The 24,790-nt window shown below is 48.9% G+C and overlaps 2 protein-coding genes and 2 non-coding genes across 6 annotated transcripts in view; 1 reads left to right on the top strand and 3 right to left on the bottom strand.

The window, feature by feature from the left end:
• MPP1 (MAGUK p55 scaffold protein 1) overlaps positions 1–11,581 on the top strand; it is a 45,342-nt gene extending 33,761 nt beyond the window's left edge. For both annotated transcript variants that reach the window (XM_063083363.1, XM_063083362.1), the window contains 6 exons: positions 3,091–3,197; positions 4,600–4,680; positions 5,770–5,850; positions 8,359–8,561; positions 8,838–8,912; positions 10,901–11,581. In XM_063083363.1, the coding sequence (XP_062939433.1) occupies positions 3,091–3,197; positions 4,600–4,680; positions 5,770–5,850; positions 8,359–8,561; positions 8,838–8,912; positions 10,901–11,077 (724 nt within the window). In that variant the 3' untranslated portion in view covers positions 11,078–11,581. The remainder of the gene's footprint in view (positions 1–3,090; positions 3,198–4,599; positions 4,681–5,769; positions 5,851–8,358; positions 8,562–8,837; positions 8,913–10,900) is intronic.
• A 643-nt stretch (positions 11,582–12,224) lies between these two features.
• On the bottom strand, positions 12,225–24,589 carry DKC1 (dyskerin pseudouridine synthase 1). Of its 2 annotated transcripts, none has more exons than XM_063083356.1 (16): positions 24,497–24,589; positions 23,659–23,726; positions 23,101–23,187; positions 21,394–21,485; positions 21,074–21,258; positions 20,387–20,451; positions 19,873–19,999; positions 19,511–19,641; positions 19,002–19,145; positions 17,265–17,385; positions 15,669–15,787; positions 14,879–14,982; positions 14,360–14,438; positions 13,303–13,443; positions 13,041–13,100; positions 12,225–12,838 (listed from the first exon to the last, which is right to left on the bottom strand). In XM_063083356.1, exons 1-15 carry the CDS (start codon positions 24,510–24,512, stop codon positions 13,044–13,046), a joined length of 1,536 nt encoding a protein of 511 aa, XP_062939426.1. In that variant the 5' UTR covers positions 24,513–24,589; the 3' UTR covers positions 12,225–12,838; positions 13,041–13,043. The 2 variants fall into 2 exon arrangements, with proteins under 2 accessions (XP_062939426.1, XP_062939427.1); XM_063083357.1 differs by having other exon boundaries at positions 23,659–23,723.
• Positions 14,507–14,634, bottom strand: LOC134368815 (small nucleolar RNA SNORA56). Its single transcript, XR_010022515.1, has one exon. It is a non-coding gene; the product is annotated as a small nucleolar RNA SNORA56 (small nucleolar RNA).
• LOC134368812 (small nucleolar RNA SNORA36 family) lies at positions 19,281–19,412 on the bottom strand. The gene has a single exon (XR_010022513.1). It is a non-coding gene; the product is annotated as a small nucleolar RNA SNORA36 family (small nucleolar RNA).
• Positions 24,590–24,790: the final 201 nt, after the last annotated feature.

Below are 24,790 nucleotides of genomic sequence, written 5' to 3'. Positions count from 1 at the left end.
GCAGGCAGAGGAGCCTGAACAGCTGCTCGTTGCTACGTGGGCGTCTGTTTCCTCAAAGCAAGTGACGGTGCTGGGACTCGAGCCCTTATACCACTCCGTGTTGTTTCTGAGGCTTCTTCTGAGTCCTGCAGAAGACAGTCACATTTTAAGTATGTGTCCTTTATGAAAATTTCTGGTACATAGAAGAAATAATTCCTGTCCCTGAGCCAGATTGCTCCTTTAGTCCTAGGTTACACCACCTGGCCATAGCGGTGGCAGAAAAATCCACACAGAATAGTTTCCAATGAGTCCACTCATGACGCTGACTCTCCCTCTGCCTCTGCAAAATAGCCCCAAGGGAAATGTTGCAACCTCAAGGGCTGTTTTCTGAGTTTTAAGCCGGAATTCTGGTTGACCTGGTCTCCAGGGATGATACAGTGGCAGGGAAATTATCAGCCCAGCACCGGAGCGCAGGGTGTGCTGTAGAGAAGTAAAGCGTTAGCACTAGAGCAGCACAGGCGATTCCACACAGACCCCGGCTGATCTTGGTGAAAGCCCCGAGCTGCAGGCGGCTGAGGGACACCCACAGGAGAACCTGAGACCAGCCGCAGGCCGTGACTTGTTCACGAGGCGTGAAATCAGTTTCGTGGGTGGCAACAAGTATTTCTTTTAAAAAATGATATCGAGTAGAAATATATTAGAATATGTCACACATAGTAATAGCAGGATCATTTTGTCAAGCTGCTGTTTCAGTTGTATATGTGGTGTGTGTGTTTTATTTATAGATGTCTGTGTGTGTACATCTGTATTTCTGTCATTTGCAATGTATTTCTTATACTGAGGTGGGCCATCAAAGTTTGAGAAGTACTGGATCAGAGAAAGTGAGTTGTTCGTGGCTTGTGTTTGGAATCTGCTGAGAGGTCCTGGACAGACTCGAGCATCTCGCCGAGGGCTGTGCACGGGCCGTGATGTGCAGAGGCTCGGACTCCTGCGGGGCCTTCCCAGGCCTCACCCGCCTCCCTCCCCTCTCCTCTCTGGCCATCCAGACGCCTGGCAGTGGAAATGCTTCCGGGAGGAAACGAACCCCTGCCACGTCCTCCCCTCGATGCAGCCTGAGTGTTCCCGCCAGTCTCCTTCCACCTGTCTGTCTGCACAGTCCTAGCGCTAGCTCGCCTAAGCCAGGCGCAGTGCTGTTCCCTCACCTCCTCCATGTGGGTCTCAGCTGTGCTCATCACAGGCCCAGTGAGAGGCTGAGAGAAGAGGGGAGCAGAGGGAGAGAGACAGAGAGAGAGAGAGACACAGAGAGGGGGAGAGAAAGACAGAGAGAGAGACAGAGACAGAGACAGACAGAGACAGAGGGACATGGAGGCCGGGGTTGACACACACACAGTGAGAGACAGAGACAGAGAGAGGGACATGGAGGCTGGGCTGACACAGACAGTGAGAGACAGACAGAAACAGAGACAGAGACAGAGAGAGGGACATGGAGGCTGGGCTGACACAGACAGTGAGAGACAGAGACAGAGAGAGACAGAGACAGAGAGACAGAGACAGAGACAGAGAGAGGGACATGGAGGCCGGGGTTGACACACACACAGAGAGAGACAGAGACAGAGAGAGACAGAGACAGAGAGAGAGGGACATGGAGGCCGGGCTGACACACACAGAGAGAGACAGAGAGAGAGGGACATGGAGGCCGGGCTGACACACACAGTGAGAGACAGAGACAGAGAGAGACAGAGAGACAGAGACAGAGACAGAGACAGAGAGAGGGACATGGAGGCCGGGGCTGACACACACAGTGAGAGACAGAGACAGAGACAGAGACAGAGACAGAGAGAGGGACATGGAGGCCGGGGTTGACACACACACAGAGAGAGACAGAGACAGAGAGAGACAGAGACAGAGACAGAGAGAGGGACATGGAGGCCGGGGCTGACACACACAGTGAGAGACAGAGACAGAGACAGAGAGAGGGACATGGAGGCCGGGGTTGACACACACACAGAGAGAGACAGAGACAGAGAGAGACAGAGACAGAGAGACAGAGACAGAGAGAGGGACATGGAGGCCGGGGCTGACACACACAGTGAGAGACAGAGACAGAGACAGAGAGAGGGACATGGAGGCCGGGGTTGACACACACACAGAGAGAGACAGAGACAGAGAGAGACAGAGACAGAGACAGAGAGACAGAGACAGAGAGAGGGACATGGAGGCCGGGGCTGACACACACAGTGAGAGACAGAGAGAGAGACAGAGACAGAGACAGAGAGAGGGACATGGAGGCCGGGGTTGACACACACACACAGAGAGACAGAGACAGAGACAGAGAGACAGAGACAGAGAGACAGAGACAGAGAGAGGGACATGGAGGCCGGGCTGACACACACAGTGAGAGACAGAGAGAGAGACAGAGACAGAGACAGAGAGAGGGACATGGAGGCCAGGCTGACACACACAGTGAGAGACAGAGACAGAGAGAGGGACATGGAGGCCGGGGCTGACACACACAGTGAGAGACAGAGACAGAGAGAGGGACAGAGACAGAGAGAGAGGGACATGGAGGCCGGGCTGACACACACAGTGAGAAACAGAGACAGAGGGAGGGACAGAGACAGAGAGAGACAGAGAGAGGGGGAGAGAGAGACAGAGACAGAGACAGAGAGAGGGACATGGAGGCCGGGCTGACACACACAGTGAGAGGCAAAGAGATGGAAGGGGAGGGAGGGTGGGTTATGAGAGAGACAGAGACCCTCGGGGAGCGTGAGAGGCTGAGGGGGGAGATGGGGAACGGGGATGGAGAGACACGTACTGAGGCTGAGAGAAAAACACAGAGACAGTCGGAGTGTGAGACCTTGGGGTCTAAGAGAGGGTGAGACGGTGCAGAGGCCGCTGCTAGAGACACACAGAGAGACGGAGGAGGTGGACGGGCTCAAGGACAGCACGAGATGCTTTGGCCAGTGCAAAGGGAAGGAGCCAGTAGGTCTGGAGGTGTCCTGTGGCCAGGCCAGGGGGTCACTGAGTCATGTCACAGGGTAGGCAAACGAGCCTGGGGCTTTTCCAGCGAGGATCTGCTGACGCCCTGGTTGTCTTTTCCTCCCATCCCAGGAGGGTGGCAAGTGCAGCTCAGTCTGCCCCGAGCGAAGCCCCGAGCTGCAGCCCCTTTGGGAGGAAGAAGAAATGCAAAGACAAGTACCTGGCCAAGCACAGCTCAAGTAAGCCCCGCGAGCGCCCCGCTGCAGGCGGCCTCTACAGCCTTCCAGACTGTTCTGCATGCTCACAGCTTGCTCAGTACGTCAGCGCCCTCGGCATGACCTGGCTGCGGGCTCTGAGCAGCCCCAGAGAGCAGCATGTCCTCCTGAGAACGCACGCTGGCCTGGCAGGAGCCTGTGCAGACGTAGACGGGGCCAGATCATTGGTGGTGGGAGAGGGGAAGGGGCAAGGACACAAGCCAAGGCGAGGCCAGGTCACGGCCAACCTTGTCTGTCGTCCCTGGTGCTCAGATTTTCTACAGTACAGACGGTCCCCAAGTTATGATGGTTCGAGTTATCACTTTTCAACTCACGATGGGTTTATCGGGACGTTAACTCCATCTTAAGTCCAGGAGCATCTGTAGTGTCCGCAGAGCTGGTGAAGGGCTTTGAACAGGACATTAACGCGGTCAGCTTTTCTCTGTCTGGTAGCAGTGGAGGAAGAACAGCAGAAGAGGCACACTGACATGTCACGTGCACGCAGCCAGCCAGGAAACGGTCACAGCAGTCCGTGACTTGTGGGGAGAGCGGAGGGGTGCAGAGTCGGGATGACACCCAGGGTTCCGTATGCAGCCGCTGGGTGGAGAGCAGCCCTGGTCCCTGAGATAAGAGACATTCTGGTCAGTACATACAGAGAGAGTGCTGGCCTGTCCCAGGGGGCGGGAATGGAAGGCACATCTGTGCTGGAGCCTAGAAAGGTTGGCTCAGGGAGGCAGAGAGTGTAGGGCCCAGACCACGAGGGAAGGAGTCAGAACCGGAAGAGCTGGCCCACAGGGCCGCGTCAGGGCTTCACGTGGAGGGTTCTGGGGAAACCAAATGCAGACCCACAGGAACGTGCCAGTCTGTGACACGGGGTCAGCTCACCCTGACGTCCTGTTCTGCGTCGTTCTGCATCAGCACCTCCTGCAGTCGCCCTGGACATTGTCCCAGCACGTCCTCTTCACTAGTCCCAGCCTGCACCATTCCCCACTAAGCTTAAATTCAGTTTCCCCACAGGAAAAACTGTGAGGCACAGAGTCGGGCTGGAATTGGGTTTGGTGAAGGGTCTCACTGCTTCCGTTCGTCCCCTGCAGTCTGTTACCTACTCAGTAGCCAGGGTTATCCTTTCCAGATCTACATGCGGTCGTGTCACACATCCCTTGCTCAAAGCTCGCTCCTGATACCGAAATTAAATACCATCCAAAGTCCTTCCTCCCCACCGACCTCCCCGCCGCATCTCCAGTCGCCCCCCTCCCTGCCTGTTGACCTGTGGCCCGGCTGATCAGGTTTCAGCTCCTTAACCCCAGTAGTGTTCCCACCTCACGACCTGGACCACTGCTGTCCCCAGCCCTGGAAATGAACATTGCTTGCTTCTCTTTATCTCTAGTCTTTGACCAGTTGGATGTTGTTTCCTACGAGGAAGTTGTTCGACTCCCTGCGTTCAAGAGGAAGACCCTGGTGCTGATCGGTATCTTCTCATCGCCCCCTGCTGCTTTGCTAATTAAAGAGCACATTTCTGTCCTTATTTCCTGCCTGCATTCTGTACTGATCCCCCAAAAAAGGCAAGGAGGAAGAAAAGGGGTGAGGTCTCTCGGGTCCTCCATACGGAGCAGGTTAAATAATTTTTCAGGTCCTCACGAGTACCCCGTCTGGGTCCACCTCACAAGGGAAACTGAACTTTACACGTTTTTCTATTATTTAGCAATTTAGCAACTAATTATTTTAGGTTGGGTTTGGTGCTGACAGGTCCTAAACTGGCTTTTCACTTTTTTTTTTTTTTTTTTTTTCTGGCGGCTGACTCGTATGGGGATCCAAACCCTCGACTTTGGTGTTAAGACACTGTGCTCCAACCACCTGAGCTAACTGGCCAGCCCCCTAAACTGGTGTTGCTCTTTGCCCATCCGTCTGGCTGGCAGCAGGGGTGTTCCAGTGATATGCTTTTTCGTTCAAGCACATACGTTAGAGTACTTTGTTAGCACAGTGGGAGTCCCTGAAAAGCATTCTGAGCTGTTTAGTCATCCACATGAGCGCTGGAAGCAGTGACAGACTCTGACCTGAAAGATAATGAGTCCTTGCTCCAAATCCAGGAATGTGGAACCTGGTTCTGATGGGTGGCTCACCTTCCTGTCCTTAGAGTTAAAACATTACTTGGTTAGAAGATCCATATTAGGGTTCTGGTGAAATTTCCAGTAAAAACACTGCTTAAATTCCATTCCATTAATTTGGTGAGCTCAGAAAAGTGAATATCCTTAGAAAATGGAAAATCCTACGTTAGCTGGCTCCTATGTGGAAATGACAGTTATGTTCTGAGTTCTGATACTTAGGCTTTAGAAAGAGTCGCCTCCCCCAAATGGAAAGAAGGGCTGAAGCCACATGGTGGCTCCAAATCTTCCAACGGTTTAAAGACCCTGACCCCAGCCCAGATGCAACATCAACTCACTTCCACCTTTTGGCAACTTAGAGCACTGAGATGAAAATCCATAGCCCATCCCCACTCCCACCTTCTCCTTTGTCTTCGGGGGAAAGAGATGGAAACCTTTCTTCCCTCCCCACACAGGAGCCAGTGGCGTGGGTCGCAGCCACATTAAGAATGCGCTGCTCAGCCAGAATCCGGAGAAGTTTGTGTACCCTGCCCCGTGTAAGTAGCTCTTGGGTGCACTGGAGGGGAAGTGAACACCTAAAGGGTAGAAAGATAAAAATTTGTATCCACAGTCATTCCAGCTAACAATAACTACTGTCATGTACTGCATAATGACATTTTGGTCAACGGTGGATCACATATACAACAGTGGTCCTATAAGAATATAATGGAGCTGAAAAATTCTTATGGCCTAGTGATGTCAAAGTCATAGCACAATTTTTAAAAATAAATTTAGTGTAGCCTAAGTGTACAGTGTCTGTAAAGTGTACAGTGGTGTGCAGTAGTGTCCCAGACTGTCACAGTCACTCCCTCACTGACTCACTCAGAGCAACTTCCATAGGTAAGTGCCCTATGCAGGTGCACCATTCCTTTAAATCTTTTATGCCATATTTTTACTGAGCCTTTTCTATATGTAGATACACAAATACTTACCATTGTGTTACAATTGCTACAGTATTCAGGACAGTAACAGGTGTGTCGTGGGCTATACCATTTATATGGGTGTCAGTGCGCTCTGTGATGCTTGCACAAAGAGGAAATCGCCTGACAGTGCGCTTCTCACAATGTGTCCCTGTTTTGAGAAAATGTATGTTGTGTTTCCTTATTCTCTTCTATGATGTTTGTCTACATAACAGAAACTGTAGCAGTTTTTATCCTGCCTTAGAAATTATTAAGCAAGTATTAAAGTTTATGTATATTACTTTTTTCATTTTGCTTTATAAACATTTTCTCATCTTCCTCTTCTGTCTGCCTAATTGTCCTTGAGAACCACGTTATAGTCCACTGAGCGCACGTACTGTGATTAGTTGTCCCACTATCGTTTGCCGCTTAGGCTGCCTCGTATTTTTATGAAATGTCTTCTAAATCAAAGCAGCGCTGAGAAGGGCCCAGACAATCTCAGTAGGAGTCCTAGATGTGGAGAAGGGCAGGGCGGTGACCAGGTGGGAATCAGGTCACTCTTCCGTTCCCAGAAAGAGAGACTGCAAAGCAAAATAGAAAGCCAGATTCTAAACCTGATATTCGTATTTTTTTATTCTTTGCTTCCCCATTTTTGTCTTTTACACAGGGATCATTGAGAGTTGTCTGGTGACAACTAGTGACATAGTGACAGTAATTTCGGTGGCACGTTAGGAGCAGAAAGCAGTAGCCCTGGGGTGAGGGGTGAGTGGGAAGTCTGGAAGCAGAGCTAACTAGTACAGGCTCCTCATCTGATTCCGTTTGAGCGAGAAGGGTGTTAGGGAAAGAGGGTGACAGGTGAAGATAATGTCAGGTCAAAGGACAGTTTCTGTTTCACAAGACGGAAGGGAAGAGATCCCTGTGCGGTTGTAGGTTGAGGAAGAAGCCCGTTGGGAGAGGCAAGTGGATGCCGTGGAAAGCAAAGGTGCTCCGTGGACGATGCAGGCAGAGCAGTCGGGAGGACCGTGGCTCAAGCTTCAGTATCTGGGGCACCTTTTACTTAGTAGACAATTCATATGAGTAATAGAAAATGTGACTTTTAAGAACATTCCAACTTTTTCTTTTTTAATTTTGTTTTATTTTGTCTCTACGCAATGTGGTCGATTATCACGGTCCATTCCCGAAACCTCCGTCCCGCTCCCTCCCAGCAACGTCCTTTCTGTTCGCTGGTCGTGTCAACTTCCAGGAGTTGTGTTTGTTGTGTCTCCCCCCCCACCCTTTATTTGTTTGCATAGTTATTTATTTATTTGTTTGTTTGTTTGTTTATTTATTTATAGCTCCCACCAATAAGTGAGAACGTGGTATTTCTCTTTCTGTGCCTGACTCATTTCACTTAATATAATTCTCTCTAGGTCCATCCACGTTGTTGCAAATGGCAGTATTTCATTCGTTTTTATAGCTGAGTGGTATTCCATTGTGTAGATGTACCAGTTTCCATATCCACTCATCTGATGATGGACATTCCAACTTCTAACAATATAAATTTAAACCAAAGCAAACTACTCTTCTTTCCAAATCATGAAAAGGAAATTTTGAGTATATTTCCAAGAAATCCTGACTGTAGCCCATAGATTGACTTTTTAAAACATTTTCAGGTATCATTTCTTCATTTCTGCACTTCAGTTTTCTTGAGTTTGCTGGTGTGAGAGCTGTAAGTTCACGTAGGGAAAGTGATGCTAGGGATTGTGCCCGTGGCTTTGCCTCCTGAGAATTGAATGTGTTCTGGGCAGATGGGGGGTTTCCTGTCTTCCAGCATCAGCCCTTTAGGAGTCCATGGGAGGAACTGCTCTGTTAAACTCTCTGACCAGGGCAGCTGGGGTTTCAATACAGACACCATGGGCCAAGCCCTTAAGAGACGTTAAGGTTGCTGTACCAGCCAGCTGCCAAAAAAAAATTCTTTTGGGGCTGGCCGATTAGCTTGGTTAGAGTGTAGTGCTGATAACACCAAGGTCAAGGTCAAGGTTTTGCTCCCTGTACCAGCTAGTGCCAAAAAAAAAAAAAAAAGGTGAGGACCCGGAGTTCATCAGGGACTTGGGTGCTTGTCCTCAGATACCACACGGCCGCCCAGGAGGAATGAAGCACACGGGCAGGAGTACCACTTCATCTCAGCAGAGGACATGATGAGGAGCGTCTCTGCCAACGAGTTCTTGGAGTTTGGCAGCTACCAGGGCAACATGTTTGGCACCAAATTTGAAACAGTGCACCAGATTCATAAGCAGGACAAGATTGCCATCCTCGACATCGAGCCCCAGGTGGGTAGGCATGGAAAGGCAGGAGTGGACGGGCTCAGCCCCACAAGGGATGGGGAGGGGGCGCTCAAAAGCCAGTTTCCTGGGAGTCTTCTGGGACCTCAGGGTGCCTCATATACTTTGAATGGGGTCAGACTGGAACAAGAACAGTAGTAGTGGGGATGCTGGAAAACAGTTATTGGCCTTGGTATGGCTGTTTAGTAGCGGGAACCCATTATGACAGCTATGGTTTTTTTTCCTCTTTCCTTTTCTCCCTCCCTCCCCTTCCTCTGTTTCTAGACCCTGAAGACTGTTCGGACAGCAGAACTTTCACCTTTCATTGTATTCATCGCACCTACTGACCAGGGTCCTCAGGTGGGAAGCAGGGGCTGGGAAGGGTGGGTAGGGGCCACTCTCTGCGGGCCTGCTCAGACCGCGACACCGGTTGAGGTTAGTGGCCAGACTGCTCCAGCTGTGCTGCTTCCTCTAAGGCCACAGAGCCAAAGGGCACACACGTTTTATTCATTCAGTAGTTATTAAACCACGAGCGAGGCCTATGCCCATGCCAGGTAGCAGGGGAACAAAACGAATCAGACCCAGTCATTGTCCCAGAGGTGCACAGGTCCGGTGGCAAAGGCGGACAATTGAGCAAATCCTGACATGGTGGTGTGATGGGGGAACAGGTGGGGCAGGCAGGGGGAGCTGCGAAGGACGGGGCTGTGCCGAACCCACCCCGGGGTGCAGCCTGACTGTAGGTAGAAAGAAGCCAGGAATATATTGAAAAGCCTCCCCTCCTCCCCACTACCCAGTTCCTACCCGCTCCATACCCAGCCCAACCCATGCACCATGCTTCACTTTGCTTTTTCATTGCACAGTGGAAGTCTTTCCCTATCAGTGTGTAGAGAACTTCACCAGTCTTTTTCTTAATAGTTGCATGGTTTTCCATTGCATGTATTTATCACAATTATTCAGTTTAACCGCTCCCTTGCTGATGACCATTTAGGTTGTTTTAAAACTTTGACTGACTGCTATAAAGAGTACTGCAATCAGTAGCCCTGCACACATGGTATTTCACATGCGTGCAAATATATCTGTAGGAAACACTCCAAGTAGAGTCACTGGGTCCAAGAGTGCGTGCGCTCGGAATTTGGATAGGAATTGGCAAATGGAGCTCCTTTAGCACCGATTTACAGTTCCTCCAACTACCTGTGAGAGTGCTTGTTCCCTTTTGCCTGTAGCGTGTTGTCAAAATTTTCATTTTTTGCCAATCTAATATAGGGGAAAATGGTATCTTGTACTTTTACTATAAGAGTTAGAGTATGTTTTTGTACTATTTAGAGCAAATTATCTGGTCATGTCTTCAGCTAATTTTTCTGTTTGGTTCTTGGCTTCTTACAGATTTCTAGGAACTCTATATGAAGGCAATTAGCCCTTTGTAATATCAGTCACCAATTTTTTTTTTTTCCCCCAATTTGGCACATCTTTTGGTGTTTTTCACTATGCAGACATTTTTACTTTTATGTAGTTAAATGATCAGTCTTTTGTGACTGCTTGGTTTCGGGTCAAAGAAAGAGGCCCAGGATTGTAAATCACCTTTATCTCTGTCCTGGGATTGCAGCTCTGGTGGTTGCTGAAGTGGCTCTTCCATGTTCAAAGGGCACAAACTGGGAAATGCTGGTAAAGTCCGTGCTATCTCTACATAGATATTGGTCTTCCAGAGGGCTCTGATTCTTCATAACAGGGTGTATTAATCCATTTTCTGTTGCTATAACACGTCTCAGACTGGGTGATAAAGTAAAGAGGTTCATTTAGCTCCCGATTCTGCAGGTTGGGAAGTTCTAGATCGAGGGGCCAACATTTGTTCGGCTTCTGGTAAGGGCCTCGTGCTGCATCATAACATAACACGGTGAAAAGGAAGGGGAAGCGGGTGTGTGCAGAGGGCAAAACACCAGAGGCAGCCTGACTTTATCTCAAAGTAACTAATCCAGCCCTGAGACAGCAAGAACTCACCTCCTCAAGAAAGGCATTAATCCCTCTGACGGATCTGATCACCTCTTAAAGGTACCACCTCCCAACGCTGCCACTTTAGGACCAAGCCTCAACATTACTTTTGGTGGGGATAAGCCACATCCAAAGCATAGCACAGGGTTGGTTTGAGATACTCAGAGAACTGCAGTGTTCTTGTCTCTCCACACTGTACTCTGTTAACAAGCTCAGGCACTGTCTTCAGAGTTTGTCTTTAAGTAGGGGATACAGAGCTGGCCAATGCTAACAGCAATCAATGCCCATTTAAAACCTGTTGCTGCCCATCTGGGCCAGGAGTGCCGCAGCATGCTTCATCCACGGCTCTTTCTTCTTTGCAGACAGAAGCCCTGCAACAGCTACAGAAGGACTCCGAGGCCATCCGCAGCCAGTATGCTCACTACTTTGACCTCTCACTGGTCAATAATGGCGTTGATGAAACCCTTAAGAAATTGCAAGAAGCCTTTGACCAAGCATGCAGTTCTCCACAGTGGGTGCCTGTCTCCTGGGTTTACTAAGCTTGCAAAATGGGGAGGGGTGGGGGGAGAACCACTGTATGTCCCTGTCCAGCATTTGGAACTCCATTCCCTTGCTTTGAGACAAACAGGGCCACTCCAACTAATTTTATGTCTGCTTCCAGCTCTCTGCAACTATCCCAATTAGGCCAAAAGGATTCAGTCTTCTTGCTCAGGCACTGGAAGGGTTGAGGTTTGATTTTTCCTGATAGATGGGGCCCAGTTGATCTGGATTTCAAAAGAATCTCTGGAAATTGGGGTAACAAATACTATAAAATGCAACTGCTAATCAAAGACGCACAAAAAGCAATGGACCGTGTCCCTCTAAAGCCTGTGCTCCTTCACCTTCAATTATCCTGGGCATTTCATGTGTCTTTTTACTTTGGAGAAAGCATTTTTAGCTGCAACTTTCTGAAATGCCAAAATGAAACAGCTGTGCACTAGAATGATTTCTGCTGTATGGAAACCTTCCAAAGCAATAAAAGTGTTGCTGTGTTAAAACGCCAATGACCTTGTAACTCTCTGGGTTTCCACCTGCACCACAAACCTCTGAAATGTCACCAGCTTCATTTAAGCTCCCTGGACAGTGGCATGAACACCAGATGCGTCTCCTGGGTTCAGATGCAACTCAGGTTATAAAACACCTGGAAGAACCCTTGTTCGTGACACCCCCAGTTCAGGTCTCCAGCAGCACCTTGAGGTTGTTCTATCTTGGGGGGAAGCCATCGTGGGCATACACTTTAGCCTTCCTGTCTTTCATACCAAATTGGAAGCAATCCTAGACCTTTCTCCATCTGTACCACTAAGACCTCCAGATTCCTGAACACCCCTGCCCCCAACCTCGTTGTCCGCACTCACCGTGCCCTCAGCAGCAGAACCGACAGCCGCTGGGGGCTCCTGCCAAGTCTGAGCCCAGATGTGTCAGGTGCGTCCCCTCCCACCCTCCAGACATACCCTCCTGCCAAGCCCACCATGTAACACATCCACCCTTCTCCTCTCTGTTTTGGAGAAAGATCGCTGGATCTGTGATAACGCCCCTCTCAGAATATCTGATCCCACATCAGATGATGGGCCCCAAGGTGAATGTTGTAAGACACAGAATCAGAGAAATATAACACTGAAGGAAAGCCATCAAATTTCAAAGAGGACATAAAGGTCTCATATTTTTAATGAAAATATTTTATATTTTTTGCTCTGCTATTTTGAGATCACTAACAATTAGAAAACCAACAGAAATACTTAAAAAACATAATGAGTCAACTTTAATAATTAAAAATTACAACATTCTCCCAGAAATGAGCAATTCCATTGTTTAGAAGAAAACAAGAGGGTATAAGAACGGTTCAGCTTGTCACAGACACAAGAAGCCAGATGGACTTAGGTGGACGCTGCTGTGCGTACAAGCTTTGAGGCAGGGCATAGAGGCCTGGTGGGACTGCACCCGGACAGCAGGATGTAACAGTGTCCTCACAGGACATCAGAGACAAGCTTTTCCCCAGTCAACCGCTTGGTTCGGTTATACCCTTTTGTCACCTGTTCAGGGCTCTCTACCCTTTCATTGAACAGACACTTTTTACAAACGTTTTAGACAGAGGGTTTTAAAAAAAAAAAAAAACACAGCAGGAGAGGACTGTGATGTTGTTCAGGTGGCCGTCGGCGAACAGCCGCAGACGTTCCTGGGCAGTGCTTGGTCTGAAGGCGAGGCTTCCCCACTCGAGCACAGAAGCAGATGGCACCAGACCTGCCTCTTTCGTCACTCAGATCCTTAAAACAGGACAAGATGGGATGACCACACCAGGTAACATCACCGAGGTCTCACGTAGCCGCTAGAATGTGCTAGAAGTCTCCACCCTGTCTGGGACCCATGTTCTACTCCCTCAACAATAAAAGAAGCTACGTTTTCTCGGTAAGGCTTTACTTTGTGCCCCAGCCGGACGCGGCGGCTGCAGCTGGCTTCCCTACTCACAGATCACTCTGCCACTTTCGCTTTCTTCTTCTTCTTCTTCTTTTTGGTGGTGTCACTGTCCTAAAGAGAAAAAGAAAGCAAGGTCACAGCACCTAACAGCACAATTACACCTCTCTCCCTCAAACTCTGGTAAGTTCCACAAAGCCAAGTAAACCCTTCAGGCTCTATGGATATTCTACTTTGCGTGTGTCCCAAAGTCCCGGGAGCTTTTCGGCGACAGACACATTAGTGCTGCACTTTGCCGGGCCCCGTGTGTACGCACCCCGTCCCCGCCGGGCTTGGGCCCGCTCGGCACAGCAGCCCTGGCCTTCTTGTCCTTCTTCCTCTTCTTCTTTTCCTTCTGGACCACCTGAGGAGCTGCTGGAGGGGCATCGTCACTTTCGCTCTCACTCTCTCGCTTCCGCTGAGGTGGAAACGATTGGCCAGAAGTTAGATCTTGTGCAATAATGGGTGAGAAGGTTCCAGGAAGTCAAAAGGTGGGGAGGCACCAGGAAAGACCCCAACTGGACCCAACAGTAACTTTCTTGATTAGGAGCCCTGGCGGGGCCTTAGTGCACTGAAGATTTGAACACAGTCTCACCCCAAAAGCCCAGAAAGCTGTGGGTGTGACAGGACCAGCAGAGCAGTGGCCCAGGCTTGGGGACTGGAAGGCCCTGAGCAGCTGTTTCTCTCATGGAGGGTGCACCACAGGGTCTCGAAGGGGGCCCCCGCAAGTCCTCCAAGCAAGCAGGCGAAGCAGGAGCGCACACCTGACCGTCAGCAGGTCTTCCCACGGTTTGCTGCAGGGAACTCAGTTCTACCCAAGGCTTCTGAGTGCGGCTGTGTCATTCTGTACACTAATGCCAGTGCTCCCCAACCCTGAGAGGCTAAGTTACCACCACGTTTTACTTCAGTTCTTTAAACACTGGGCTGCTGCTGACCAGAGATGTTTGCCAGTCCCTGGTGATTTTGCTCCCTGCCGAGCTTTGTATGGCCCTGAGTTTCAACTACAACCTGTGCTACCACTTGACCTAGGGTGGGAGTCAGAATAACATGGGTGCCACCCATTATATCCTGATGCTGTCGCCACAGCTGAGGTGGGAGCCGAGGCTAGTCTGACCCTGAGCCCACACTACTCCCAGCAGACACAACAGTGAACACAAATCAGAGGAGCCCGTAGAGCCCAAACGAGTACCCTGGAGTATGAGGCAACGTTATCTATGTGTGCACCCAGGCCGGGGTGAGGGTGAGGAGCCATGACACATGGCTGGACTGCAGACAGCACCAAGAGAAGCCAAACCCCAGCACCTCGTAGCATTATCGCCCAGCACGCCACTCACCTTTGGAGCTTTTACCACTTCGGCAACCACCTGCGGGGCTTTCACTGCTTCAGCAACCACCTCTCTCTTGGCAGACTCGCTGAAAGAGAGAGGAACCAACAGGTGAATTTGCTGAACAGCTCCCTGCAGCAGTACTCAGTTATTCAGCAATATCTGGCAAGTCAAAGCCACCATCAAAACACTGACGCTGCACAGAAGAACTCCCCATTTACTGTTGCAGACGGACTCCCTCTAGAGCCTCAAGAGCCAGACTAGAAAGGGATAACTGTCTGCTGCGCAGGCCTGAGCCCCTAACTGGCCAGGGAAGCCTGGGCCTTCCGGAGCCCAGCAAGGAAAACTGAGCCAAAGGGCTGGTTCCTATGGTCCTGCATTTAGCAAGTGTGCCCCAAACTAAACCCCTCCCCACCTCCTCTGGGCTCTGCCACCTCCTGTCCTCACCTGTCATCAATGTACTCCTGCATCCAGGTGGCAAGTCTGCTGTCTCTACCCACCCCTGCCACCAAAACATCCCGCCCTTACCTGTAGTCAACATACTCCTGCTTCCAGCTGGCAGGCGTGCTGTCCGTGGGCTTGCCGTGCTTGTCTAGAAGGCCCTGCTTGATCATCAGCCTCTTCTGACTTGCCTGGTGGAATGTCAAAGTTTCAGCATTACAATGATGTCGGTGCAGTAAGTGGGCACTGACTGCACACACGTGGCTTAAACAGACCTTGTGCGCACAGAACGTCACACAGGTTCTACCCTTGTATATTCTCATCGAGGCCTCACACTCCTCTGCAGAGCATTCAGAACTTACCCACTATCTCCAACAGGTACAAACAGGGGACTTGTTGAAGATTACAAAATGACACTGCAGAGGCCCCTACCCTCACTCACTCCAGCCACCCCATGTTTTGGCCACAGGCGTTTGCATATGCTGTACCCACTGCCCTGCTCTTCCCTCCCCTCTTCACCTCACCAACATCTAACCCACCCTTCACACGGGTGTGGCGTGAGAGAAGATCCTTTGCCCAGACCCCCTGACCAGGTCAAGCTCCTCACTGTGGACACTCCAGGTGCCAGGCACCTCTCTGTACTCCCTTGAAAGCCATTAGCGTGGCTGAAATCACCATTCCAATGTGATTAAGTAATGCCCCCCATTAAACTGAAATCTCTAAGGTCTGAGATGGGGCTTGTTTGCGCTCCCCACCAACAATCCAGAGTCCAGCATAATACAAGGCTATGGAAGTGGGGACACACCAAGGGCTATCTGAGTACTCAACAAAGCAAAACAAAATCACCTGGCAGGACACACGACACAACCCCACCTACCTTTGGACCTAAACCCCACTTCCGAGGGTAGGTGTCTCTCTCCATGATCACTCTCTTGATCTTGGCTACTATACCATGGTCACAGGTAGAGATCACTGCTGTGGTCATTAATGCAATGGCTGCAGACATAGGAAAGAGAGAAAAGAATGATTTGAAGGCGAAAAACTTGATAACCTATGATCCCCAATTCTACTGTTTTATGTCCCTTTAAAACTCGTTTAAAGCTCTGAGCTCTACTACCCTAACTGGGGTTTCCTTCGCTCAGGGTGGGCACAGGGAGAAAGTCTTCCATTATGGGAAGGAGGCCTTTGAGATGGTAAACTTATCAAGTTAAGAAAAACACCTAGCCTAAGCACCTAAAAACACACGCGGTAGGCTTGTGGCTCAGGACACGTACAGGTACAGCACTGTCATACTATGAAATATCTATTTGGTCTTCAGCCCCATCTCCTGCCATTCAAATCCTAAAATCCTTAGTCTTCAAGGTTATGTGTCTTTTTGTATGTTCACTGGTGACTGGGGCTCCTGGACAACCTCAGGATGGGGGCTGGTTGCCAGAAGAACCAACCTTATAAGTTGATCACCAATCGCCAGTGATTTAGTCAGTGGTGCCTACATATGAAGCTTCCAGAAAAACCCAAAAGGACTGGGTATGGGGAGCTTCCGCATAGCCAAAGATGTGGAGGTTCCTGGAGGGCTGCGCGCCCCTCCCCCACACCTCACCCTCTGCATCTCTTCATCTGTGTCCTTTGTGGTAGCCTTTATAATACTCTAGTAAACGTAAGAACATGTTTCCCTGAGTTCTGTGAGCTGCTCTAGCAAACTAATCAAACCCAAGGAGGGGGTTGTGGGAATGCTGATTTACAGCTGGCTGGTCAGAAGTTCCAGAGACCTGGGCTTGTGACTGGCATCAGAAGTGGGGGGCAGTCTTTGGGACTAAGCCCTCAACCTGTGGGATCTGACGCTGTCTCCAGGTAGATAGTGAATTGAATTGAATTAGGACACCCCGCTGATGTCCACTACAGAATTGACGGCTTGCTTGGTGAGTGGGGAAAAAAACCCCCAAAATCTGGTGTCAGAAGTGTTGTGTGACTGTGTTATGAGAGTACAGTAGAAAAAGGGTTTGCTTTTCCCTTCAGAGGCATGCACCCCCCCTTCAGGGCCACAGAGCATTTAAAGTTTTAAGGATTCCTTTTCTGCTATCCATGGGCAATGATCCAATAGTAACTAAACTTTCACAAGTTAAAAACAGAAGTTAACTGCAAGCAGACAAGGGCAGTGGGGACTAAGGGCTCTTCATCTTGATTACTATGGACAACTACTTCTTGCTCTTCACCGGTGATTTCCTGTCTTCTTGCTGGAGAGCCAAGTGTGGACAAGCACCTACTTGTGTGCAAGTGGAAACCCCACTCACCTTCTCACCTGTACCTGACTGACCTGTCCCTCCCTGTGACCACCCACACAGACCCCAGGAAATGACATGAATATATCAACTCCAGGGACTGGGATTTAGGGACCTGCTCTCAGTGAGCCTAGATGTGACGGTATGGAATGGAGCCCCAGCTCCAGAAATGATGGGGCGACATCCCCTCTTACCTATGCAGATTGCTTCCCCTTTGGTTGTGATGACCACAATCTCCTGATTGACCTCAATGCCATCCTCGTATCGGAGAACACCTGGAAGCATAATCTTGGCCCCATAGCAGATCGCATTCACCTGCAGGATGACATCACATGTGAGGGCCACAGCCGCTGCCCTCCATCCCACTCCCACATGGGAAGTAAGGAGGGAAACAGGAGGAGGGGCCACCATGCGGGACACAGAGCTAAGGGCACGCCCACTGGGCCCACTGAGGTGTGAAGGGACTCTGAATAGCAGCAACCGCCTACCGTGTGCTCGGCAGGGCCCTAAACACTTTACACATGACTGAGAAACATTAAACACGACTTTAACATAATAGCCGCTTCTCCTATGTCCGAGATACTTCAGCTGCCAAAGAACAATGACCTCCTCCTGACCTCCTTCTTCAGTAAACAATGTAAGCAGGTTTTTAAGTTCAACTTTCTTTCCATGGGACCTACTGTTTTCATTTTTAACAAAAAAAACCAAACTTAGCTTTCCTTAATTGCTTCCCTCTATTCTTTGTCAGGAGAAAGTACAGTAGATTTACCGGAGGTCCAGGCAATAACAAACTCCGAAAGTAACTTGCAAACAAGATTACTGAGGCCTGTTGAACTAATCACACAAAAGTTTTGTCAAACAATTCCAGAGCCAATGGGTTCAAGAAGTTAAGGCCCCTTCTCCAGGAGTTCAGTAGCACCCAAGGCATCCACCTGTCCTGCGCCATCGCATCTTCCCTCACCTACGCTTCTGCTGCTGGCCATAGTCCACCCTCCCCTTAAATCCACCCGGAAGCCAACAGGGTGACCCCAGCACAAGGAGGGCACATCACATTTATGCTGTTCACTGTTTTATATGACTACATTTTTTCAATTACAGTGCCATGTTTTAGTATACCTCTTTAATTTAATGGACTATAATATACCAAAAATGCATCAAACAGCGATACAATTTAAGTAGAAATGCTAAGAAAAGGGGTTGATAAGGTCAGTGAGGTTTAGGTCTTATAGCTTCAAACTACAATTTACTTAAACGGAACAAAACATTTTTTTGAAATTCCTACAGGACAAATACTTTATAATTACAGCTCTGAAACTCTCTAGTCCCAACTTTTTCTAACAATGATTTAAAGAAATTAAGGTTTCTTAGGCACATGCAGAACTAACGGGTAACAAAAGAGCAAAGTTTACAGACCACTGATAGTCTATTACTTGAACCAAGTTACTTACTTTGGGAGAATTCTTAAAGTCAACGTTTAATTAATTTGCCCTTTTAAAAAATGTAAGTAGGCCCAGCATTAAACTTTTACTTTAGTGTACTTGGTTTTAATTAAAAATGTTTAGTCATAAATGCTTCCATTATTAACAACAACAACAAAGAATCCAGTATTTAACCTGTGAAACTGGAAGAAAAAAAAAAATCCCAAGGAAAACAATAAAGATAAGCTCACAATGTCAATGTTTCATTTCTTTAAATACAATGGAGTTTTCGGGCTGGCCCCATGGCTCACTCGGGAGAGTGCAGTGCTGGTAGCCCTGAAGCCGTGGGTTCGGATCCTATATGGGGATGGCCGGTGCGCTCAGCAGGTGGTGCAGACACCACAGAGCCAGGGGTTACGATCCCCTTACCGTCAAAAAAAAAAAAGAAGGGAGTTTTCTCTTATCTTTGGAGTCACATTCCGTACACACATGGACTCCTAACCCAGAACTTACTGCACTGTCTTTCATAACTAGCCGTTTATGAGACGTCAGCAGCTTTTCCAAAGGGTAAATGACTCGCCGCAGGTAAGTCTCGTCCTTGTGGTTATCATACAACCACTGAGCATCCAGCACATCGTGCATTGTCACCATGTGGTCCTGAAAAGCAGCCATGAAAAGAATTCAGTGTCTTCACATCTCAAATAGCCCGTCAGCCCCCAAACTGCCTAAAACTGAATATAATTTATCCGCTAGTCCAAGCTCAATAAGAGCCTTCAGCCTCTTCCGATTCATTTTTGTAGGGTGGGAGGTAAATGAATAGAGTAATGCTTTCTATCAGATCATCTCCCCTAGCCCATTTCAATGTCCCAAAGCTTAATTAACAGAACAGGGAAGCTGCCCTGAACTGAACTCAACACTTTGGAAACCGCCTTTCTCCCAGCATGTGAAGCAGGTGGAGTTCCACCAAGGGCTGGAAGATATTAAAAACCAGCTCTAAAACTTCTAGCCCCACAATGGCATACCTTTTCACTCATGACTCCAGAACGAACCCTCCGAAGTTCCTGCATCTGACCACCAACTCCCAACAACAAACCGAGGTGCACACACAGCGTCCGAATGTAGGTGCCGGCCTCACAACTCACCCAAAAGATTCCTGAGACACACACACAAGAGGAAAGTAGCATCTATTTTCCAGAATAAACACATCACTGGTTCAGAAACCCAGATCCACCTGAGCCATCAAGATGGCTAGAGATGACAGACACAGGCCATGACTACACAATATGCTAAGGACATACTTTAAGCAGAATAGAGTCCTCAAGAACGTGCTACTACCCACTTGTGGTCCATGTCAAGACAGTTCCCCACAGGCCTACTGACCCACCTAATCTTCTTTCAGGATCGTACTCGATCATCTTGCTCTCGTAGATGGTCCTCACTCGGAGCTGCCTCTTTACTGCAGCAATAAGTGGGGGTCGCTGGAATAGGGCGCCAGTCAGAGTTTCTAGGGCCTAAGAACAAGCGCAAACCAAAACAAACACTCTCATCAGAAGGACTCTTAAATAAGATCAAAGGGCATAGTTTGGGAGTTTAAGGACACCGCTGAAACACAAAAGGTTTCTTTCCATTACTTAAGATCAAAAATGCCTTTTCTTTCAGTTTCTGCTTCTTTCTCCAGCTACTCAGAGATTTCTCGGTGCTGTTCAGAACCTCCTCCCCTTAAAGGGAGATGGCTGGAAGATGCCTCTGCCATCTGCAGTCACCCATCCAGGCTGGCTAGGGCAACCCACTGAAGAGGTCACAAGAGGCTAGCCAGGAAAGCTCACCTGTCTCTAGACATTTAGGGGATCAAGGACCCAAGTCACCAAAGGGTATCTTTCGTACAAATGCTGACTTACCCTAGAAAGCTGGGTCCCCCCTTCAATAGCATTGTGCAGCCGGACAATTCCCACATACTCTTTGCCTGAAAAATGACAAGAGTAGTCAGGTGTGGCCACTGAGTTTTCTGTTTTTGGTATTTTTTTATATGCTCAATCCCCCCCATTTTGCACAGCAGGGAAATCAGGCAATGTGGCCTCATGTTTCTGTAAAATTTGCACTAAGACAGATTTCATGGTGCTCATGTGGAAAAGGAATGAAGGCACTTTCTCTCACTGGGAGTTCACCATTCAGTGTGCTAACGAGACCCAGTGTAGAGCTTGCCTGGAAAACACCTGTAAGGTAGGCAGAAGAATGTTCTCAGATGAAAGTGAGGGCAGGACACTTCAGGCAGAAGCAGCAGCAGAGTGACAAGAGCCAAGAGTGATAAGCCAAGAGCTGGATTTTGACAGAATTCTGCCTCAGTGCTAGGAATGGGTCTAGTTGGCTCAATGTGCACATGCCTAGAATCTGGAACTCCAAGAAAGCACAGACCTACCAGGATCTGGCAGAGGGCAGAAGGTACACAGAAAGCAAAATAATAGCCCTGCTTCAGAATTTTTTCCCCTAATGAATAGTTTCCCTGAGCTAAAATGTAGAAGGGAAGGGAAATGCAGAGAGCCTTCCAATCTCTAAGTAGCCAGCCCTTCCCTCCCTCTTCCATATACCTGCACTCTGCTGTGACTTCACCAAGCGAGTGGCTCGTTCTATGCACACGATTAAACAGCCAGTCACCTTGGGATCCAGAGTACCACTATGTCCAGTCTTCTCCACCCGAAGTATTCGTCGAATCCAGGCTACCACTTCATGGGAAGAGGGGTTGGAGGGCTTGTCAAGATTAATGAAACCTGTCCTAGAATGGAAAAAAGAATTAATGTGCCACCTGCTCTTGTGCTCTAAGAAAACAACAAATCTGAAGAGTAAAATTAGAATTCACCATGGATAAAGGATGTATATGAAGGGCAGTGCTTGCTCCCAACACACTTACCTGATATAATCCCCAATCTCCCTCTTCAGAGGATTTGAACCACAAAGAAGAGGTGTATAGTGTGTTGTCCTTACATTTAGCTTATCAAAATTCTAGAAAGCAATGATACAATGCAAAATAAACTTAGTAATAAACCAGTAACACCCAGAAAACAAGAACCAGCATCACCATCAACCATGGTATGGTAACCTTTCAAGTTCATACACTTAGATTTTTGCTTCTTTATTTCCATTATTTGCTATGACAGACTATTAAACCTCCCTAAATACAAGAAAAACTACCCATATTAGTAAGAACAAGACAAATTTGAGTACTTGTAGGCTTACGTCAATGCTCTAGAAAGAGGAAACTTCTTGGGGTACAACAGAACACAGATTGGACTTCACTGTGCAGAATTATCAATAAAACATGCAATAACTTTGATTTTTTCATGGATAAAAGATAGCCAAAGTGAGGATGACTGGCAATACTTCTCAACATGACTAACTTAGGCCGAGCCCGTGGCGCACTCGGTAGAGTGCTGCGCTGGGAGCGCGGCAACGCTCCCGCCGCGGGTTCGGATCCTATACAGGAATGACCGGTGCACTCACTGGCTGAGTGCCGGTCACGAAAAAACGACAAAAAAAACCCAAAAACAAACATGACTAACTTGTCCCTGCTCCAGATGCCCCATCCCTGTTCTTCACATGTCTGCTCCTTTTCAGTCTCCTCCTTTCTGAGGCTTAACCACCTGTCTGAAAGAGCTCCCCCAACTGAAGCCCATCTTTCATAACCAGCTTAGGTTAATCATGGAACTTACCACAAGTAGCAATTATTTTTCAACTGTCTATTTCCCATCCGTAGATTTTAAGTTCCATGACAGTGGGAACCTTGCCTACCCTGTTCACTAGCATATCCCCAGAGCCTATAACAGAAAGGCAGATGTCTAAATGACAGAGATATCTGGCCAGGCAGAAACTCCAATGAACTGAATTATATAAGCAAATCTCATTCTTTTACCACCTCATATACAATGGCTTATTAAAACTCTTTGTCAAGGGGTGTCTCAGTCACTTTTTCTACCCGCTTTTTTTCCTTATCTCATAGCTGGTGCCCATTTAATCATTTGTGAAAAATTTTTTAAAAAAAAGTAATTCAACTCATTACTGAACTACCCTATTTAAGCCCCCAAATAATAGCCAATAATTTGTAAAGGACATGCTACATGTCAGGAACTGTGGCACAACATGTTTCATAGATAACCTCCTATAACCCTCAGCACATCTCCCTAAGAGATTTTATGAGGCAAACAGCCTGAGAGGCTAAATAACTGGCCCAAGGTCACACAGTCTGACCCAAATTGGTCTGACTTCAAAGCCCATGCTCTTAAGCAGTAAAGCAGTCCTACTCCAAGTGTGGCCCACAATGTGATAGGTCTGCACGATGCAGCACTGAATCTGAGAAGTAATTGTTTACAAAGTTTGACAGCAATTTAACATTGTGGTGACATTTAAATCGTATTCGCCAATCGTGTTAGGTGCATTGGAAATTAAAAAAAAAACAAAAAACTTGGTCCTTCATCTTAGATCCCTTAAGGAACACGGCTGTCGACTGCATCATCTGGCATTTCCTAAAGGCAAGGATGCTAGTAGTAAACATTCAGAACCAACTGTTTAACACTGAGAAATAACGTAAAAGCTCACCTAGTGCATGATCTCAATCACATACCTTTAGCAACAGGGGCCACTGAGACGTGTCCAACTGAGCCACTTTGGATTCAGGTTTGATAAGAAAGTCTTCAGCATGTTGTATTTCCTTTGATAGGACAAAAACACACTTATTAAGACTTCCCATCTGATTCTGAACAATTCTATTTACCATCACAGAAGTGCATACCTCTTAAATAGAAAAGAAGGCATTTTAGGTCTCTTCAATGGGAGATCACCAAGGCAAAGAATGAAGAAATGAACTAGGAGCTCAGAAGGGGAAGTAAAGTGCCACTAAAATGGGTCCAAATATTTAAAGAGAAAGGGGGAGGGTGGGCCTGCGGGTGAGATAAGGAAGGGAAAGAAACTGAGAGAGAGTGGCTGGTGTGGCCAGCACCATTTAGTAAACTATGCCTGACTTAGGTTGTCTGGGTTTGTGTCATTTCAGTGCTTTGTCAATTGTACACAAAGACCACCCAAAGCCAGCCCGTTCCTTGGGAACCTTTAAACACTTCTTTAGTTTGCTATTTCGATCACCTTTATTTTTAGTCAAGACAAAGTGAAATACATTCCTACTCACGGCTACATCTTCTTCTGACAATGACTTTCGGTCCTTTTTCTTCTTATGCTTCTTTGGCAAAATAACTACTAAAAAACAAAACGAGATTTGGGAATTTTTCCCGAAAATAAAAGAAACAACGTTTAAAATAAAGATTAGAATCAGGGCAGTAGAAAACGGATTCTAGGTCTAGAATTACTGGAGAAAATAAAGTGTGTAAAGCCAAACACATGGGTCGCATGGCTCGGCAAGTAACTACGGGCGGTCGCACGTGTCGGCTTCCCTTCCGGTTCACCACGTGGCTGTGGCAGGGCTTAAACACCGCATAGAAGCACTTGCCCACAGACCTGAAAGTTCCATAAGCGACCACTCGACTGTCCCCTAGGCTTGTGGCCTCTAGGACTTTCTTGCAATTTGGAGCTATCCCCTCTCCGAGGCCGCTTTTCTTCCCCGCCCATTCCCACCACGCTTGCTTCCCTCCTCGCGTGGACCTAACAACGGCGTCCGGGCTGGCGACGGTGCAGCTGCTGTCAGGTGTCCCGCCACCGCGGGATCGCCGGCTAGGCTGACGCCTTTTGACGGAGACCCCGGCCCTACGGGGACTCTCGTCGGCTGGAGGCCCGGCCCCCGCGAAGCCAAGTCACCTCGGGGGCCTCTCACGCTCGTGTCCCCGCCCATGGAGCCAGGGACGAGAGACAAGGACAGCGTCAGGCTCGGCAGTGATGCGGCCGATCCGCCGGCGGGAACGGGCTGCGAGCCCAGGCCCCGATGCCATCTTCCCAGCCCTGGCTCCTGGGCACCTCGGACGTGGAGCTGGCGCTGGCTCGCGGCGCACGGCCCGGCCACCGGCAGACCCTACCTTCCGCATCCGCCATGTTGCGCCACGCCGCGTACGAGCCGGCCGAACCACCAGCGAGGGAGCGAGCGCGATCTCCCACCGCCCCGGTCCCGTCAGGCCGCGCCGCTAAGACCCGCCCACCCGCGCACCGCCCCGTGCGTGCCGCGCCGCGGGACGGATGGGGGCGGGACCGGTTAGGGGGCGTGGCCCGGGAGCGCGCCGTCCGTCCGCGCCATCCCATTGGCTGGTTCGGCCAGGGCGGGTGGTGGGACCGCGCGTGCGCTCCGGGCGGCGAGCGGCCCCGGCGGCCGGGGC

Source organism: Cynocephalus volans, chromosome X (genome assembly GCF_027409185.1).
Source record: "Cynocephalus volans isolate mCynVol1 chromosome X, mCynVol1.pri, whole genome shotgun sequence".
Taxonomy (NCBI): Eukaryota; Metazoa; Chordata; class Mammalia; order Dermoptera; family Cynocephalidae; genus Cynocephalus; species Cynocephalus volans.
Note: the sequence above shows the minus strand (reverse complement) of the source record. Positions and strands in the feature narration are given on the sequence as shown.

Bases quoted from the DNA above. Each gene is read 5' to 3' on its own strand.
- DKC1 (XM_063083356.1), bottom strand. The intron at 23,188-23,658 runs GTGAGTAGGAAT...GTCCTATCAAAG, and splicing joins TGTCAGAAGAAGATGTAGCC to GAAATACAACATGCTGAAGA. The intron at 21,486-23,100 runs GTATGTGATTGA...ATTGCTTTCTAG, and splicing joins AGTGGCCCCTGTTGCTAAAG to AATTTTGATAAGCTAAATGT.